At 30.7% G+C, this 19,375-nt stretch overlaps 2 protein-coding genes and 1 pseudogene across 11 annotated transcripts in view; 2 read left to right on the top strand and 1 right to left on the bottom strand.

Annotated features, from left to right (window-relative positions):
- Nucleotides 1-19,375, bottom strand: part of Shal (potassium voltage-gated channel protein Shal) — a 222,411-nt gene that overhangs the window by 150,798 nt on the left and 52,238 nt on the right. The gene's annotated exons all lie outside the window — the stretch shown is intronic.
- On the top strand, nt 10,603-16,464 carry LOC143896898 (uncharacterized; annotated as a pseudogene). The gene is made up of 12 exons (XR_013256790.1): nt 10,603-11,800; nt 11,909-11,960; nt 12,097-12,293; nt 12,355-12,500; nt 12,612-12,678; nt 12,761-12,922; nt 12,990-12,993; nt 13,071-13,284; nt 13,366-13,504; nt 14,668-15,460; nt 16,105-16,223; nt 16,336-16,464. The product of XR_013256790.1 is annotated as an uncharacterized LOC143896898 (transcript).
- LOC143897224 (uncharacterized) lies at nt 16,232-19,239 on the top strand. Its single transcript, XM_077405690.1, has 5 exons — nt 16,232-16,706; nt 17,434-17,504; nt 17,683-17,895; nt 18,008-18,158; nt 18,278-19,239. The coding sequence occupies exons 1-5, from the start codon at nt 16,556-16,558 to the stop codon at nt 18,499-18,501; spliced, it is 810 nt and encodes a 269-aa protein (XP_077261816.1). The 5' UTR covers nt 16,232-16,555; the 3' UTR covers nt 18,502-19,239.

Raw genomic sequence — 19,375 nt, 5'->3', positions numbered from 1 at the left:
ACGTTGCTTAAATAATACACACAATGATAAAAATTATTGCAGTACTAGTCGCAGTATTAATCGCAAAAAGAAAATTAAACGTCACACACTTACATGGGAAGATACACTTTTCGTAAATTCTTACAGTCAGCGAGGGCATTATTACCCTGAGGTGTAAGATGACTTGCTTTTTTTATACAGGATAAATATCATAGCAATAGAATTACCTAGTCTTTACAAGTCTTAAATTGTCTATACTGGTTAAGAAACTTATTATAAAAAAAAAAAAAAAAAAAAAAAAAACTGTTTGCATTATCGTGTAGTGATGGACTGTTTCTATTATTATGACGGTGTACAATAATCTGTAAATTATTTAGATTTAGAGTATTGTGTTGTGTGTGTTGTGTTTCTCTCGACAGTCGCTCTTTGTTAGTCATGTTATAGTTACGAGAAGTAAATTTTGGTAAAAACTGTTGATATCTGTAATATATGTATATAAAAATAATGTCTCAAATGTCTATGTATGTCTAAATGTAATGTATGTATTATTAATAAATGTTATTTTACCTATCTTTTAACAGATTAAAGAAGTAAATACAAAGAGAAATTATTTATCGTTGAAAAAGTTAATAATAAATTATCTCGTCACTGTGATATTATTCTGATACCATAGTTAAATCTGAATATCAAATTAAAGCGTTATTATTTCGAAAAATATAGATACATATAAATTACAAAAAATTGAGGAAGGAATCGGATCGTTTAAAAAGATTGTCGGTAGAATCGTTCCATGTAACCCATTTTTGCGCCAAATTTCTCATAAAATTGTCATGTTAAAAGTAACAATACTGGAGAAACTTATTTCATTCTCATAAAATATACGTACATGATGCTTTTGCGAAGAAAAATGGTAATATAAGTGCATCATCCAGTCGAATGTTGTTACACTTTTATATTCGAAGGCAGTAAGATATGACTGCAAATATGTTTCGATTGATCCACCTACGGATTCGAGTAGTTCATTTAACATTATATGTCCCTTTTCACAAGGGACATGTCTAATTTTATCGGGGAATGTTTCTCTTGACATCGTGGGAAACAAGCACATTAGCCGAAGTGTCAGATTCTGTTATCTATATATATATATATATATATATATATATATATATATATATAAAGAATATAGTTTTAAAATATAATAGAGTAGAAATACAGTAGGTGTGTGTGTGTGTGTGTTTTCGTTTGTTTGCTTGGTAAACATTATTTTACACATTATTATTTAGTAACATTTTTAACATTATGTATATTTTTGTAACTCTTTTTAATAAAAATTAATAACTTATCATAGTTCTTAAATTTTTCAACGCAATCGCTTTAATAAATAGATTCTGATTATGAAGAAGAGCGTACATAATTTGTTTACAAATTAATGTGTTGAAACATTTATTGAGCCATAAATGTTTATAGTCGGCACATATTACTGAAATTGCTGCCCAATGCCCAGCAATTTGCTGAGCGATCGGCATACTGATCAAAGAAATATCGCCGCCAAGTAAAGTCGACGATATACACACTAAAGATGAGCATTCTATGTCATCGAAATGTGATACGCTTGGTGGAAGTACACATATATTAAGAGGTAAATCTAAAAATATTATGACATGAATTGTGATATGTCATATCTCTCATTTTCCATGTTTAATAAAAGCTTAAAATTTTTCATAAAAGAATAGAAAAATTGTGCAAATTGGAAATTTGCACTTGGCTTCCTCATAGAGGAAGTGATGTCTTAAGATGCTAATACGGCCCTCTTATTGGCTGATGACGCCTTAAGACTATACCTAAAACAATCTTAGATATAAGACTCGACTATGAATACCGGCCTTAAAGAATTATATATGAAATAGGGGTAGAAAAAAAAGACTGAAGAATATAATAAAATTAGAAATAGATCGATATCTCCAAATTTGCTGAAGTTAGAACAACCATAAACATTTCTACCAAAATTCTAAATTTTATTAAAAAAGAACCGCTTTACCGTTCATCGCCAAATTCAATCCCAATTTTTCTTACATGATACTCTATCGATTAAAAAAAATACATCCCAATATCTCAAAAATTACGGAAGTTAGAGCATAAACAAAAAAAAGATACACACACACATACATACATACACACAGACATTTTGTTCAAAAGTGATTTTTTAACGTTTTAGAACATAAGCAACACATTGGCATCAAAAACTCAAAAAACAATCTTTTCTTTGGTTTCTTCTACCCCTATTTCATATATAATTCATTAATATTTGGTTGATTAGATCTAGTTTTATATGCGATCAAAGATCCATATACGAAGTTTATGAAAACAAAGCTTTCTCTATAAGGAAGCAAAAATTAATTGAAGTAACATACAAAAAAGAAAAGTGTGGAATTTTCTTTATTATCTCAGTTGTGAGCAAACACCGGTTACATAACAACCACAACTTTAAGTAGTAGACGACACCTAAAATTTTACATAAAGAAAGTAATACGAGAATGAGAAAAATTGCTGAGATGTTTTTTATAAAGAAACAAAATAATACTAAATACTATCAATTTAAAAAAAACACACAGAGAATCTTAACTCAGTATATGACCGAGTCATTATGTCGGTTTAATATTTATATTATTTAAAAATATTCTCCTAGTCAACCATCTTCTGACTCTTGTCTTGGTTTCTTTGTCAAGCTTAATCAGTCTCCCAATCACTTCCACACGTGCGACATGTCAAATTAGTGAGAGATATACCATGCACATAAATCTTCGATTGAATATGTACCATTTTCAAAATTGTGACACACGAAACACATAAGACCTGTTGTAATCTTCATATTCTCCTTCTATTTACGTAATTTATCAAATACTTTATGACTATTTTGGAACATTTTCATAAACACAAAGATGTCTCGCGATTACCACTGACGACTTAATACTATGAGGATTTAGGTATTGTGTGTGCTCTCTCTGTTTTAATTAATTTATATAATTAATATTACGAATTGACGCGCTATATGTTCCATTTATGTTACAAACTTTACTTGAAAAAAACTCGAACCAAGGGTCAAAACATCGTGAATATTATTTATATATTGTTGCTAGTCGTTATAATAAAAAAATTTTTTTTGTTTTTAATCACTGACGGACGAAGCTATCTTTTCTGGTTTTTATTATCTGATTTCGCGATTATTCAAAAAATTACATTTATATATACTAACTATATATAATACTATTTTAGAACATAATTTGGTAAACTCATCCCAAGTACACTCAACGTTATATACTATATAATTTGATGCTATTTTATAAAACGTAAATGTCCAGTAAAACTCACTTATGTGCATAAGAAACGTTAATAATTACTGTACGCTGGCTAAGAAATAATAACAATTTCAAATATTATATTATATTATATTGTTGCGCCCGCGCTGAGACACCCGTTGCACGAACGGAAGTCAAAGATCGTCCCTGACGACCAGCTGTTTATTGATATCGATTTACTACGATTTAGTTTTGTTTTGTTGGGAGTCTCCGTCTCCGAGCGGACGTGACAGCTCGATTCTGTGTTTCAATTCGTTTGCTCTAATAAACGAGTCTTTCCTTTTCTTACATTGTGTCGTCTCATTGACCGCGAGTGCCGGTTGCGCGAGTGAGTGAGAGTGCGAGAGGTGAGACGCGAACGCGGACCCGCGGCGAGCGCTACACAATATTATATTATATTAAAGAGAAAAAAGTTATTTTTATAAATATTTCTTTTTTAATTATGTTCCTCCTAATCCAAAAGTTCATGGTTATAATGGAGAATGGTTTATTGTACTGCTGAGGATGGCTCGAAGAAGAGCCGAAACGTCCGGAAACATGTAATATGAAAATATATCTGTCTTTTGACATTACGCACTAATAATCGCGTCGACTCTCTTATTGCCAATTTTTTTTGTATGTTCTTATTATTATCGAGAGTCCTCAATTATTTTATTATTCTTTTTTAATTATTTACGTAAAATAATTACGTAAAATAATAAATGTAAAATTCTTGTTAAGACCACAAAAAAATAACTCATTGTTATTGGCATCGTTTATAATCTATGAAAAAAAAATCATCTCTTTTTTTTTAAGTATAATATAGAATAAATATAATATAAAAGAAAAACGTATTAATATAACTATGTATATAAATTTATCCCCTTTTGTTAAATCTTTTAAGCTCAGAGAAAGCTTTTGTGTGTATTATATTGTAGAACTATAATATCGAAAATATATCATAAGAAAAAAACGTTCTTAAGAAAGAAAACTCACAAAGTCGCAAGATACAAAATGTCTCATTTAACGTCGCTAAAAGAAGTATTAAATTGTTTTATTTTCCAACACCGAAGAAAAAACTGCGAATCAGGCAAATAACGTGGCCTTATATATCGCGGCTGCAGCTGTGCAAAACCAATAACACGATTCCACCAACGCGACAAAATATTCTACGACTTCGAAAAACGTACATATGTTATATGACACTATTTTATCGGCTTAGTGAACTCTGAAATGTGTGCATTTCCATGAGAACGTGAGAACAATGTTTTTCAAAGCTGTTTTCATAACGGACTCTTCCAAAAAAAAAATAAGATCAATTACACTAATTATAACACTACGTTAGACTAATTATAACATTGTGATATTTTCTAACTATATGATCACTTGTGACAATCATATCATTTCAAGTCATATCTACGATATGAATAACCGTTATCTTAACAATTTTCATGTAATATCCTTAATTATCATTTAAAATAATTCAGAATCATAATTGTCTCGATTAACATCACATATATTTCGCAGAAAGTGAAAACATATTAGTCGATATTAGATATTTCAAAAGACTTAACAAAAGATATGAAATCTAGTATACTCATGTAACCGAATTCCGATATTTTAATAAATTTGAAAGCTTAAACGAATTTTAGTTGAAGTATGGATTCTTAGTAAAACTCGTTCGTTTGCGAACATACTATACCTTTGATTTACGTCGACGGTCATGAATACAGCAAAAGGTTCTAACACGAGATCTATGCATCACCGCGGCTCATCGCGTCGCAGCTACCTCGCATGGTCGCACACTTTTCTTGCTTTGCGTCATTGTTTAGCAGTCACAGTGACCCACTTCTTTTTCAAACAATATTCCTGAGGTAAAAAGATGTAAGAAACCATGTTTATACAATATTTGTTTTTTATAATTTTTTGCTTCATCACGATAACCCAGTTAAAAAAAAATAGATAAATTTGTTTTGATTGTATGTCAGAAACAATCTTTAACGCATACTCGCAATTTTTTCAATAAAAAGTTTTACCTATATGCAATTCTAACAACCACACCTTTTTTTTACCTAATTTTATATCAATCCAAATAATATTAAAATTGTTGTTATATATATAAACATATAATATTACAAGTACTATGTAAATATGTCAGCAACTGTCCGAGTACCTACATGGGTCTGGAAAACCTGAATAGACGAATTAAAGATGTGACGGGTTAAAGGTTAAAGGTATGACATGCATTTGTCTCACTTTATACGTAATAAAGTACAATAAAGAGCAGTTAAAAATAACAAACCTAACATGGTTTTACTTTCCGAACATAGATACATGTATATTGACAGATACCAGATACATTTTTTTTTACTTTACATATGTACTCGTGTGTAGTAAAAATAGTCAAGATTTTCTTGTTTTTCTTCGTACACGATAATCGTTAACTGAGGTGGGCGCATTTGACTAGCTTTAACGAATTTGTATTTGCTTCCGAGGTAAATGATACTGTTTGATAAAAGAGGAAAAAGCGGAAATCGATCGGCTACAAGCTACAAGAACTGTTTGCTCTTCACGGCCAACGTTTATAGAAACCACTCAATGCGCACGTACGCTAATCGATACTTATATGAGCTAGTGGTTTCAAATCAGAAGCAATCAACGCATATTCGAGGCTTATGTGCGTTTATACAATAATTTAAAATAATATGAAAAGATCTGTTAAATAAGAAAAGAAAAAAAAAAGAAAAAAAGGAATAATTTAATTTACTTACTTCTTAAGAAAAATGTAATCTATAATAATTTAACAATGTGCCAATGGTCAGGCTGGGGAAAGATCATTATCGATTGTAAGGATTTGGATACGTTCCTGAGGATGTTCTACTTATACAATCCCTGATGTTAGAAAGGATTATTGTTAACAGTTTGAATACGGTTTTTTGTCATTTAAATAATTAGTATTGTTTAAACAATAAAAAAATGTTTTTTAACAAAAAATTTTAAAACTTAAAATACAATATCAATAATGTATGTTTTACATATAAAATAAGTTTTAGAAATATCTCACTGTTTTTATTTATATTTACCGCAAAAATGTTCTCCATAAGTGATAATGTTAATTTCATCAACTTTAAACTTAAATAACTCTTAAATCGTTTATTAGATCACTTACAAAGTGTTTTTAATTTAATTTAAAAAAAACATCTCAAAATTTCAGCCATTTCTGAATATATTTAAAATACCTTCAATACATCCTTAAAATCGTTATAACTCAGCAACCGTTCAGTGGATTTGTTTCAACTTTTTTGCAGCACATCGGGAAGACTAAAAGAACAATCTCACAAATTTTTATCGACTTCTCACTGTTTTTAAGATTATAGATATAGAACATTCTTATAGAAACCGCTTTGTAAACTCTGAGGGGACACAATAAATTTTATCTAATAATTTAACAATAATTCATAATTAGAGTCTACTTTCTTTATATATAATTTCTAATGTGTAAAAAGTGACATATTTAAAAGTAAATTGAGTATAAATTATGTATAAAGCACTCATCCATAGCGTAACGGAGATCGCGAGACATTAATTTGTAATTGTTATGCCGTCGATGATGGCTCAATGCGGAGCCGAAACGTTCGGACAAAGTAAGACAATTTAAATAAATTGATTTATTACGCATAAATAACCGTTGACTCTCATGGCCAGATTAATCTCTATTGTTTCATTATCGAGAGTCCTAATTAATTGATTTGAATTATGTATAAGTTATCTTTTTTTCTTTCCTCTGTATCAAAACTTTTGTGATTCCTATGTTTATATTTCCGTTATGAATGTGACATATTTTTGACAGGCTAAAACAAAAGCAGAAATCGTTTCTAATATATCTATAAATGCACATGTACATATGCGTATTTAACCTAAGAATTATATTTTACAAATAAGATAAATAAACTCACAAATTGCTGCACAAATAAATTTTACATGCGACAATCATTAAGCTTACAACAAATCCCATCGCAAATTATCGATGATATTGATGGTTACTACGTTAGCATAAAAAGACGCGCGCGTTTGCACACAATTCGACTCCTCTACTGTGTGTAAACCCCAATACCGGTCAACAACTGCGGTCGACTCAAGCACAGACAAACGAATCTAAATTTACAACAAAACGATCAGCCGCAACATCGCGTCGCCCGGCACCCGACCGGCACTATATCTTCATCAAATAACCGAACGACATTTTTGGGCCATCCAGTATATCAGGTAAGCTCCGCGGACGGCGGCCCGTCGTTACCAAGATGCAACGTGCTATTAAAAGACGAACCACTGGCTTTCCACATTGGCCGCGCGAAGTGTTCGCGCGCCTTGTCTGAAAATAAAGTGCATTCTCGCCCCGAGTCGCGAAACGCGTCCGTCGTAATAACTTAAATGACGAAGGCGTAGTAGAAGACGAATACGACGATTCGAACGATGATCATGATCGACTGTTACGACAAGGAATCACGCTACTTATTAATCATCAGCACTCGTTAATGAGTCATATGAATAAAATGATACATACTTGTTACAATAATTAAAATAATAAATAAAATTCAAATACCATTAGATAATATAAAGTCACCATCTACATAAGAATATCATTCTACAGGGAAAGCAATTACTTATTTTATTTTATTTGTCTTAAGTAATAATTTTCTTCAACAAATAATATTTTCTTAATAATAGTTTTAAGATATACTTGGCACAAGTCTTAAAAAAGCTCATCATTTTGTGTTCAAAACAAGATTTGAATCTTTTTTCAATAATATTATATATTTATTCAATAATATTATGTGTTTCTCTCTCTCTCTCTCTCTCTCTCTCTCTTTCTCTCTCTCTCTCTCTCTTCCGTAGACTCTATATAGTAAGTAAACCGAATTCTTATATTAACAAAATATTCTTGTTTGAAGTACTAAATTTGTTAAGATCCAGAATATGTTTTGAGTAAATAAGATGCTTGTGATTATAGTAGATTTGCGGATATATAAACTTATCAAATACTTAGAACAACTAATATTTACTTGCAGGCAGTATGTACTTTTCTATGTGTAGTATCTGTATATAGATAGGTAATATATATTCAACAGACCTCATATAACACGCGGATGCGAGCGCGGATGCGTTCTGCGTTATATCAGTCATATAGATTACATACATACACTAAAAAAATTTAGGTTAAAAAATATATTTATTTAGAGATTGTTGCCAAAAGCTTATTTACTTAATATAATACACATATTTTTTTATTTAAAATTAAATATTTTTATTTAAATTAAGTAAAAATATCTAATTCTAAATAAAAAAAAAAAAAAGATATGTATTATATTAAGTAAATAAGCACTTGTGTGTGTGTGTGTGGCAACAATCCAAATAAATTATTTTTTTATTTAAATGTCTTTTTCACAGTGTATATATATATTATGTATACAAGTATACATATATGGAAACACATATTTATAAAATATCTAAAAGCTTATTTAAAAAAATGTAAAATAAATATTGAAGATGTAACAGTAAAATATTTTTTATTTCACTTTAAAACAAACAAATATTGGAATTTTTTCGTCGTGCTATATCAAATATAGCATACATCGGTGTTATATGACGGACTACTGTTAGTTACATATACATATATATGAGGCAATAATAACACAATTAAATCAATATAATATATCTATATTCATATGCAATTATATTAATTCATTGCTGACATTATTACAGATAACATTATTCAATAATTAAAAATCTAGTAAATATTGCTGATACAGCGGATACAAATACCGCGACAGATGAGAATAATTGCGTTGTTATAAAGAAGAGTACTGATACTCGAGCGTTTTAAGCGCACTTGCAGCTATTTCTGAATTAATCGATATACAGAGTGCGAGAATTTCTGCCCAGAAAAGAGAACTTTGCTATTTACGAATCAACCATGCTCAACTGGACTGACCTAAACTCGTAATTGTCTTGGAATTAATCGATATGTAAGATATGCTGCAGAAGGTCAGAACTTTGTCATGAAAAAGGATTCCGCTTCATAAAGCTTGCACATGTTTTTAAAGTGCATAAGGATTATTAAGCAACATATATTTTATTTATTAACGACAAAAAAGAAAGATAGTTTAAGAGATCTAGTATAGCATATTTTCGAATATAAAAAGAATATTTTGTTGTAATTAAAATTTAATGCAAAATAATAATTTACTTATTTTTCATCTTCCATATACAAAATATTTTTTTATAACATATCAGTCAACAAAAAGCTTCTATATATACAAAAAACAATTTATTAATTTGCATTTCGTAAGGAATAATTGTATCAGTAGAAAATGCAAAATTGCGTCTGTTTGACATATATTCTCTTGTATAAGTAAGCGAGTGGATTTAATAGCCGAGTGGTTTAATTAAAAAACTTGATTGAACTAAAAACATCTCTCTCGAGATATTTTGGATTAAATTCATAATTTCCGTTTGATTTTAAGAATGTGAGCTTTTAAGAATAAAATTTATATCTTTTGTAAAAAAAATAAGTAATATTATCAAAATAATGATTTTGCAACTAGAGCTGTAGCATTGTAAAACTAATTCAAAATTCAATTATTTTACAGGAAAGTTTTCTCAACTATTTGGAAAATTGGATTATAAGCACAATTGGCACGATCGCAAAAGCGTAATTCTGCATCTACCTCTTTTTAAACCCGTTTGTCCCGTGGCACCTCCGTATATATTTATTCGGCACGCAAAGGTGGCGGAAACACGGTAAGGGATACGGAGATGGTGGAGTGGATTGGCTCGAAATCGGCTGGCACCTGTCTGCTTGTACCGACAAGCGGATTTAGCATCGGGGTCTAGGCAATCCGAGGCCGTACACCTGTGCCTCCGTAAAGATTATTTCAACATTCGCAAACGGCGAATGAAAGGAAGAAGGGATTCGCGATGAGACGTCTTCCAAAGCTAATCGATAGCGATATACCAATTTCAGAGCAGTGAATATATCATGCTGTAAAGTCGAGAAGGATAATCGAAACTCTCACTGAGAAAACGAATTTGTTAATCCCAAAAAATATTTAGTCCGATACGAGCAACTAAATATTTTAGGTAGTTTAACTAAACGTTAGTTAAATTAATTAATTTTTAATTAAAAAATTTTAAAGGTTGATATGAATGCATTTTTAAGTGCAACTTAATAATTGTTGAAACAACTAATGTTTAGTTAACTAACTAACATGTTTAGTTGCTCGTATCGGACTAAATATTTTTGGGGATTAACAAGTTTTTTTCAGTGCTTACATAAAAACACTTAAATACAGCAACAAATAATTTTTTAATAACAACAGATAGCATTTTTTATGAAACTTGAAAAAATTAAGTGAACGTCTATCATCATCTCTTTATAATTTCATATCATCATTCATTTCAATGCGCAACAGTCCGAGTCGAACCTAGGTCTTCCCCAAGTCATGTGCTTGTGGTGCGCATTGCACACAGGTTGTACACAAGCACATGGAACCTACAGTTTTAATGCCGAATCCGAACGGCAAAGTAGAGGGGGCAGAGTACATGGCCCCAATAAGGCACCAATAGTGTGTAGTAAACGCCATTGAAGGCATGGCATTCGGCGGCAGTATATATGTACGGAGAACGAGGAGGAGTTCCAAATATCTGATGGCGTCGTACGCTTCTTGGGCGTACGCTAGACACGTGAAGGAAGATACGAGCGAAAAGAAGACGATGGAGAGGGCCCTCAGGTTTTTCGAAAAATACACCGAAGCGTTCGCTCTTGAAACGTTAACGGAGGAGTTAACAAAACGTCCGCGAAATAACAGGGAATCCGTGCGCGTAACACGCGTAGGTATATAACGTTAAAGGCGGAGGACATAGCCGAGAAGATCGTTCGGCCGAAGCATTCGACGTTCGCGAAAATAGTGAGGATGACGCGTCGAAGATGAAGAGGCGTTAATAATGGCGATTCGCGACTACCTGAGGCGTCACGCGCTATCTATCCAATCTATTTGGTGCAAGGGCACGAACATTTTTACTACTGGGCGAGAATCAAGGACTATAATAGAAGGACGAGACGGCGCGTCTCTCTATATATATGTATACATATACTAGCTGATTACCCGGGCTTCGCCCGGAAATCGTTTTTCTTAAAACGTGCAATCTATACAATATATAAATTGTATCCATACACACAAGTCAATATTTTAAAAAATTTGATTTACACTATTATGGCTTTTACCCTTCCATATATATATATATTTCACAATTTGCCTCTTAATTTAAAAAATTAAATGTATTCAATTTTATTTTTTTTAGAAAATCAAATACGATTCAGACATCTCACTAAATTGACAGAATTTATAACAGAAAAATTAATACCTAATGCTGGTGAACGCATTGATTTTATGGATCATTTGCAGCAATATAAAGATAAACAGGATGTAAATATTATAATGGAATATATATATATATATATATATATATATATATGTATATGTATTTATGAGATATGTATTAAATAAACTTAAATTTGTAATGATTTTTTTTAGGTTCCTATTGATCAATTCACATCAGTTGATACATCTTGCATTACAGACAAAGGTAAAGGTATTTATGCATAAACTATTTTGAGCGTATTATACTGCATTTTTTATTTATGAATTTGTGTGTTTCTGCATACTTATTTAAAAAATATTTTTTTTGCAATTACTTAAAGTATCTTTATGATTTTTTTCAGAGTCTGAAAAAAGCGACTACACTTCCTCAACATCTATTGCAAGTGTTACAAGTGTTGCAAGTAACAACGTGGTACATTCGCAAGCTTGTCTGCCTACACAGGCAGACAAGTTTATTCCTTCTACTTCACGACAGACGTCGGAAAAAGATTTTTCTGATCCTCCCGCAAAGCGAATACGTGTCGAAAATAATAAATGCGTAAGTAAATTGTAAAACAACAAAAAAAAGAATTTACTAAAAATTGTAATTTTACTTGCAGGATTTATTGACGTTACTGCAATCGTCAACTTATGAAAAAATGATATTGGGACATTTCCATATAAATGAATGTCTTAACAATGATATGCGTAAAATGCTTGCAGACAAAATTATTAATAAAGAATTAAGTATCGATATTAATGCTCGGTAAGTTTAGATATTTATGCTCGGTTTGTATTTGAAAGCTTTGTAAACAGATTTTTCTGTTAATTATAATTGTTTTGGTAATTAATAGTTTATTTTGTTGTAATTCAACAGTATTCCAACTGAACGGGTGGAATTTCTCACCAAAGAAATTATTAAACTTTTCCCATCTGAGATAGAGGTTAGTAATTGTCAATTATGTGTAGCATTATCCTTTATAATTACAACTTAAATCAGTATAGGAAAAATTTGTTTTATTTTAGGCCTTATGGAAGGGAGCACATGGACAAGGTAAAAATCGTCGAGAAACTTCTGCCGGAAGAGGCATGTTGGTACAAAGATACTACAAAGAAAACTACGAAAATGTGGCATTTTGTCAAAAGAATCATCACAACGTGCCCATGTAGAAGAACTTGTTACTTCAGGTAATATAAATATTGATTTAAAAAATAATATTTCTTTTATATATCTATCTATTTATTTCTTTTCCAGTATAGTTTCACTGTTCTTTTTCTTCTTTTAAAGTATCATTTTTATATTAGGTTCTTGTACAGTGTAGTAAATTTTTAACAGTTTTAACATTCTTTTTGCAGATGAAGAATTTGACGACAGTGTTGACGATGACGTACAATGGTTGAAGAATAACAGTAAACCGTGGGCCACAGTTTTGGAATTGTGGGACAAAACCAGTAAAAATAGACTAGAGTCACTTAAAAAAAAAGGAACCGCTGTACATGTTTATATGGATTTATTTCCTGTTTTAAAAACTCCAAACGGTTATTTACTGGTATGTTCATTTAACAAAATATGTGAAATGTTTTTTAAGAATTGAATTATAACATATAAGATCTTTTCTTTTGTTTTACAGTTGGAACTTGATTTTAACAAAATGTATCCTACATCTGGAATGAAGTTATATACTGAGTTATCAAACCTTACGGCTTTTATTTAAAAAAAAATTACAATTGAGAAAGAAAGATTAAGCATTGACGATTGTTCTACTCCAGGTAAAGAAATGTCATTTTTCCTGTTTATTTTCCTGTTTATTATGTTTTCAAAAATAGATGTTTATTAATGATATACATATGTACGCACGTGTGTGTGTGTGTGTGTGTGTGTGTGTGTGTGTGTGTGTGTGTGTGTGTGTGTGTGTGTGTGTGTGTGTGTGTGTGTGTGTGTGTGTGTGTGTGTGTGTGTGTGTGTGTGTGTGTGTGTGTGTGTGTGTGTGTGTGTGTGTGTGTGTGTGTGTGTGTGTGTGTGTGTGTGTGTGTGTGCACGCGTGTGTGTATATATATAACTCCCAATATAAATTTAATAAAAAACTTATCTTACAATAGATATCTTATAAAGTTAGAAATATTTATTGTTGGCCGCTTAATAATAAACAAACTCTTAAACTCTCTATCGTTTGAAATCTTTGAATACTCTTCTCGCTATGAGCGCCCTCAGTCGACTACTCTGTTATCTATAAATAGTTGACTGAGGGCGTTCATGGCGAAAAGAGTATTCAGAGATATCAAAATATAAAAAGTTATTTATGTTATGTGGCAATGGTTAATAGTCATTTTCTAAGTCGTTTTTCTCTTCTTTTTTGCAAATATATATAGAAAAGAAAGAAACTCTAAAGAAAGAATGACTCCAGTATGTCACAAATGCGAATTAGATTAAAACAGTAAACTAAACTAATTATAATGTATATGTATTATAATTGTGACATACTGAGTCATTCTTTCTTTAGAGTTTTTTCTTTTATATATTTGGAAAAAGAAAAAGAAAAACGACTTATAGAAAATGACTATTAAACATTGTAACATAAATTTCGTAGTTTGTGTTACAAGAAGTTGCACAATAGTCTTAGAGGCTTCTATTTTTACGAGCATGACAAATAAAACTCCGTTTATACAAAAACGTTTAATTACGTGTCTGATTATTAGCCAATTTCTTCACCGTCAGATAACCTTATCCTTCGGTTAACCTCACTCTTCATCTCTTTCTAAGGGAGCAGTTAGAAAGAAATGAAAAGTGAGGTTAACCGAAGGATAGGAGTTATCCGACGGTAAAGAAATTGGCCCTATAAAAATGGTTGTAATGACTTGACATCAAAACTTGACGATTTTGCTATTTTGTTAAAATTAATTTCTTTTCTAATATAAAATAAAATTTATTGCAGACGGTAAAAAAATAAGGACACTACTTGCTTTAAATTTATTATTTACTGTGGTGACTGCTTGGAAGAAAAAACAAGAACAGTGGCGACCATCACGCCAAGAATCTCGTGAAGCGTTTCTACTTTTTGTAAAGGTAAATGTGCATGAAAAAAAAGAATTTTCTCCTATAGCTAATCATGGTTTGCTGTAATAACGTTTGCTACTGTAACTAACAAATTTGCTGTTGTTACTAATGTTCTGATGTGGTAGCAAACTATACATATCTGTCACAAACATTTTATTTAGCAACATACAGTTAGCTATCCCAGTTAATTTATATGTTTCACTCAGCACTAACATGTCAATATTTGTACGGAAATGAAAAGAATTGGTATGTGAGCTATACATTTAGATATGGCACACAAGCGTTTGTTACTGTCGATCAAAATGTGCGCGCTTTATAAAAAAGAAGAACATCGACGGCTCGGCGGCGTGAGCCGCGTGAGGCGCGCGTGGTTCTCGTCGAAAGACGAAGAAAAACATCAACGGCTCGGCGGCGGAGGCGTGCGTGACTCTCGTCGATGATACATCACAGTGATACGTGCGTGCGGTACTGTGAAGGCATATCGTTGTGGCAGTTGTTCCATTCTGTTATTACGTATATTGCGTGCGTAATTACTGCTTATTGCTCTTTTGCGTACGCGTATTTACGCACTCACGGTTCTTCGAGAATTTTTGAGAACATGGCGTCTAACGCAGCAACGCGTTTATTGCTCGAGTGGAATTTCAGTGATGAGGTAATTGCGAATTTTACAGGTATGTAAGTTGCTTTATGGTAGATCATTGCTTTATTTATAATAATCATAGACTTATCAGTCCCTGCCGTAAAAGGCAGCGGGGCGACATATGTATACGGTGCAAACATAGCCTTTCTAGATGCTTTCTGGTAGATCACTTTTTTTTTAAACGCCAGAAAGGCTTATATATGTCTGCACCGTATATTATTGCCACGCTGCCTCTTACGGCAGGGGCAGGTCTATCTATAAGTTATGATAATAATCGTGAGAATATAATCTCGACAATCTCGATCTTTTTCTTTTACATAGCTGCAATGCTATTTCTCGCGCATATTAATATTTTGCAAAATATATTTAATATACCAAAGCAATTGATACATGTCTTTGTAGCTATTATAACATAAATTTCCAAATAATTGAAATTATTCTAAGATAAATTGTACATTATTATCGGATATCGAACGCGTGTGCTTGGCTATTGACTATCGTAATAAATTATTAAAAATCGAATGCATCAAATAAAAATTAATGATTATTTTCTGTTAATCAGTTTAAAAAAAAACAATATCTTCTATTTTGGTAACGATTAAGCAGCTTATCGACAATATCTTATGTGACAATATATTACAATAATTTTTAATCATAATTGTTTTTCATGTACAGCTCAAGAAATTGATGTAGAGCAGTTTAATATATTAACAGAAGAGGATCTTAAAAATCTGATTTCAAACATAGGACCCCGAAGAAAATTCCAGAGTAAAGTACAAACATATTTTAGTGAGGTATTTATTCCACATTATATAATTATCATGATATTTCACAGTTGAATTAATTAACTTTTTTCATAAATTAAAAACTGTCATTAATGATTTATTGGTATTAATTTTTGTCAAGATTCCACAATCGCATATGCAAGAGACGTTACTGCAACAGAAAAAATGTGTTGATATAAATTCTGTAGAAGATAACACATTAGAACAACAAATTTTACGAGCAATAATAGTTGAAGATACAAAGGAACAAAATTTTAATGCCGATATTCCAAATAACAGTTCTCTCATATCAACACCTGAACATCTGACTATAGTTACAACTCCAAAGCAACAAAATTTTAATGCCGATATTCCAAATAAGTCCTGTCATATCAACATCTGAAATTCTGACCATAGTTACAACTCTAAAACAAAATTTTAATGCCGATATTCCAAATAACAATTCTCTCAGATCACCTGAAACTGTGAATACAGTTACTCCAGTACTTAGTGGTAAGAATAAAATATTTTTTATTCTATTCATTTTCCACAATTTTTACAAATTGAATTTATAGTTACAAGACAATCTTTTTTATTCTTACATTAATCCTATATTAGTCTAATTATTTTATATTAACGTATGTATGTATGTATGTATGTAAGTGTTTATTGCGTTTCCCCGCAGGGCTTACAAGGCATTTTTTACTGAGGAACGTACCCAAACCTCTTACATAATTTTTTTCCCCTCCTGATCATTTACGACCTCACAACACTTTTACTCCCCTCCCCGCATTCCCTTTCTCCCCTCTTCCTCTTCTTCTTCTTCCGCTTCCTTTGCGACTCGTCTTTCCGCCTTCCTTCTTCCCGTCCTGCTCCTCCCTATTCGGTCCATTTTCTGTACCTCCCCTCCTTCTCTTCGTCGGAATCCATGAGCAGCTTCTCCTCCATCCCTTTTAAAATTTCTTCCTCCTCTGATCTTCCTACTTTCCTACGCACATCTCTCTTCCTTTCTACTCTTAACATAAATGTTAATATATAATTATAAATAATAATAAATTAGTAAAATAAATATTTGAAAAAATATGAAATTTATTAAATATTAATAATTATTAAATGTATAAAAAATTAATAAATAAAAAAATATATATATATAATAAATAGATATTTTAATAAAATAAATAAATAGTAATAACTATAAAAAAAAAATATTTGGTTATGTAATAATAACTTTTTTTTCCAGATGATTTATTGATAAAAAGTCGAACATCTGGATCAGGTGTGAAACGACGCTTAATTAGTGATGATGAATACGTAAGAAATATGATACATATTTTATATATACATATTATTTATTTATTATATAATACAATTATATATATAATATATAACTATATTATATGATAAATATATGTATATATTTAACACATATTTATTACATCTCTTATTACAAGATCATGTTTATTTTTGTTTGTCACGTTTATTATTGCAGGATCTTGAAACCATATTAAACAAATCTGAAGAAGGCCAATTTGTGTTGGGTGTATACAGAAACAAAGGCAGATTAAACAACGATTTAAGAAATAAGCTTGCAAAAATAATTGTCAGTAATGAGCTGTCACCTGATATAAACTACACTCTTAATAACAACAGAGTATCTTTCTTGAGCGAACATATAAAAAAATTGTTTCCTACTGAAGAAAAGGTTAATTCAGTTAATGTATAATATAGTAAAAAAATAATATAACAATATAATTAAGTTATAGTATACTTGCTAATCTTTTGTTTCTAATTATTTTGTTAATTTTATTTTGCAGAGTGTGTGGTATATAAAAAATGAGAGAGGTAAGTCACAAGGTAAAGGAAAAATTTTAACAAGATACTACGCAACGCGAAGGAAACTTATCAAGGCAGGCTTGATCAATGTGAAGGCTTTGACTACTGAAAATAACAGTAAACTTCGTTTAAGTAAGTTTTAGTGTTGTCAGAGATTAATTTAATAATATTTATATTATCTGAGATAAGAAAATGTTTTCAAGTAAAAAATATCATTTTTATTTAACATTGCATTTGTCTATTTTTTTTAGATGAGTTAAATAACGATGACATTGACGGATATGAAGAATATTTATTATGGTTGAAAAATAATTATAATCTATGGCCCAAAGTTAGTGACTACTGGCCTTTGACTTCTAAAAAACGACTTAAAAATTTTGCATCAAGTAATGAATCTTGTCATGAATATATGGATCAGTTTCCAGTTTTCTCTGATCCATTAGGTTATCTGTTAGTGAGTATATCACATTATTGAGAGTTTTCATAAAAATCTTAAGAAAATTTCTAATGTTGTAATGTCAAGAAAAAATATTGCTTTTCCATTGCTACTCGGCATCAGCTTTTGTTTTATTATAAACTTATGGCTCAGGAAAGTATTATTCCAAACATTCAGGTAGGATAAAAAAAGAACATTAATATTAGTAAGCATGATTGCTTTCATCTTTTTGAACCATCGTTGCCAAATGATATGATTGATAATCAATACTCTTTTGTTGCTAACTGGTTTAATTATAAAGGCACTCAGTATCAACCCAGAATGGTGTTAGTTTGTGGAATAGATGAAAATTCCTGCACTATTTTTGCCGAAATTCAGTTTATTATTATTTATGAAAATAGTCCATTTTTTATTTGTTCTTCACTTATAAATATAGGCTTAAACTGTAATATTGGTGGTTTTGAGGTAAAACGTGGTACAGAATGGTTTTCTGTTAAACATAAAGATTTATTAGATCCTTTTCCTTTATTTGCTTATACTATGGCAACTGGTGAGCGGTACGTTATTTTACATCATCCCGTGTAACCTAACCTAACCTCACACTTTTATCTGAGCCGATAATTTTAATGTTTACGCAAGTTATGTAATGTTTACGCAAGTTAGTGTCTAGAACATATTATAATAATATTATTATAATTATAATCGCAAATAAGTAAGTTTATTTTGTATTAAGAGCGTTATAACATAATAAAAAAAATATATAAAGAAAATTTTTGCACTTATGTGTTTTTATTTGTTTTCATATTTTTTCCAAATAAAATCTCTAATATATATATATATATATATATAGCTATAATTGATTGCAATCTACGGAGACCGAATATATCGGATTAAGATATGATAAAAAATAAAA

Source organism: Temnothorax americanus, unplaced genomic scaffold, assembly GCF_048541705.1.
Source record: "Temnothorax americanus isolate GAGA-0224 unplaced genomic scaffold, ASM4854170v1 Scaffold2, whole genome shotgun sequence".
NCBI lineage: Eukaryota > Metazoa > Arthropoda > Insecta > Hymenoptera > Formicidae > Temnothorax > Temnothorax americanus.
Note: the sequence above shows the minus strand (reverse complement) of the source record. Positions and strands in the feature narration are given on the sequence as shown.

Bases quoted from the DNA above. Each gene is read 5' to 3' on its own strand.
- LOC143897224 (XM_077405690.1), top strand. From the start codon at position 16,556: ATGCCGATATTCCAAATAAGTCCTGTCATATCAACATCTGAAATTCTG. The intron at 17,896-18,007 runs GTTAATTCAGTT...TTTATTTTGCAG, and splicing joins TGTTTCCTACTGAAGAAAAG to AGTGTGTGGTATATAAAAAA. The intron at 18,159-18,277 runs GTAAGTTTTAGT...TATTTTTTTTAG, and splicing joins TAACAGTAAACTTCGTTTAA to ATGAGTTAAATAACGATGAC.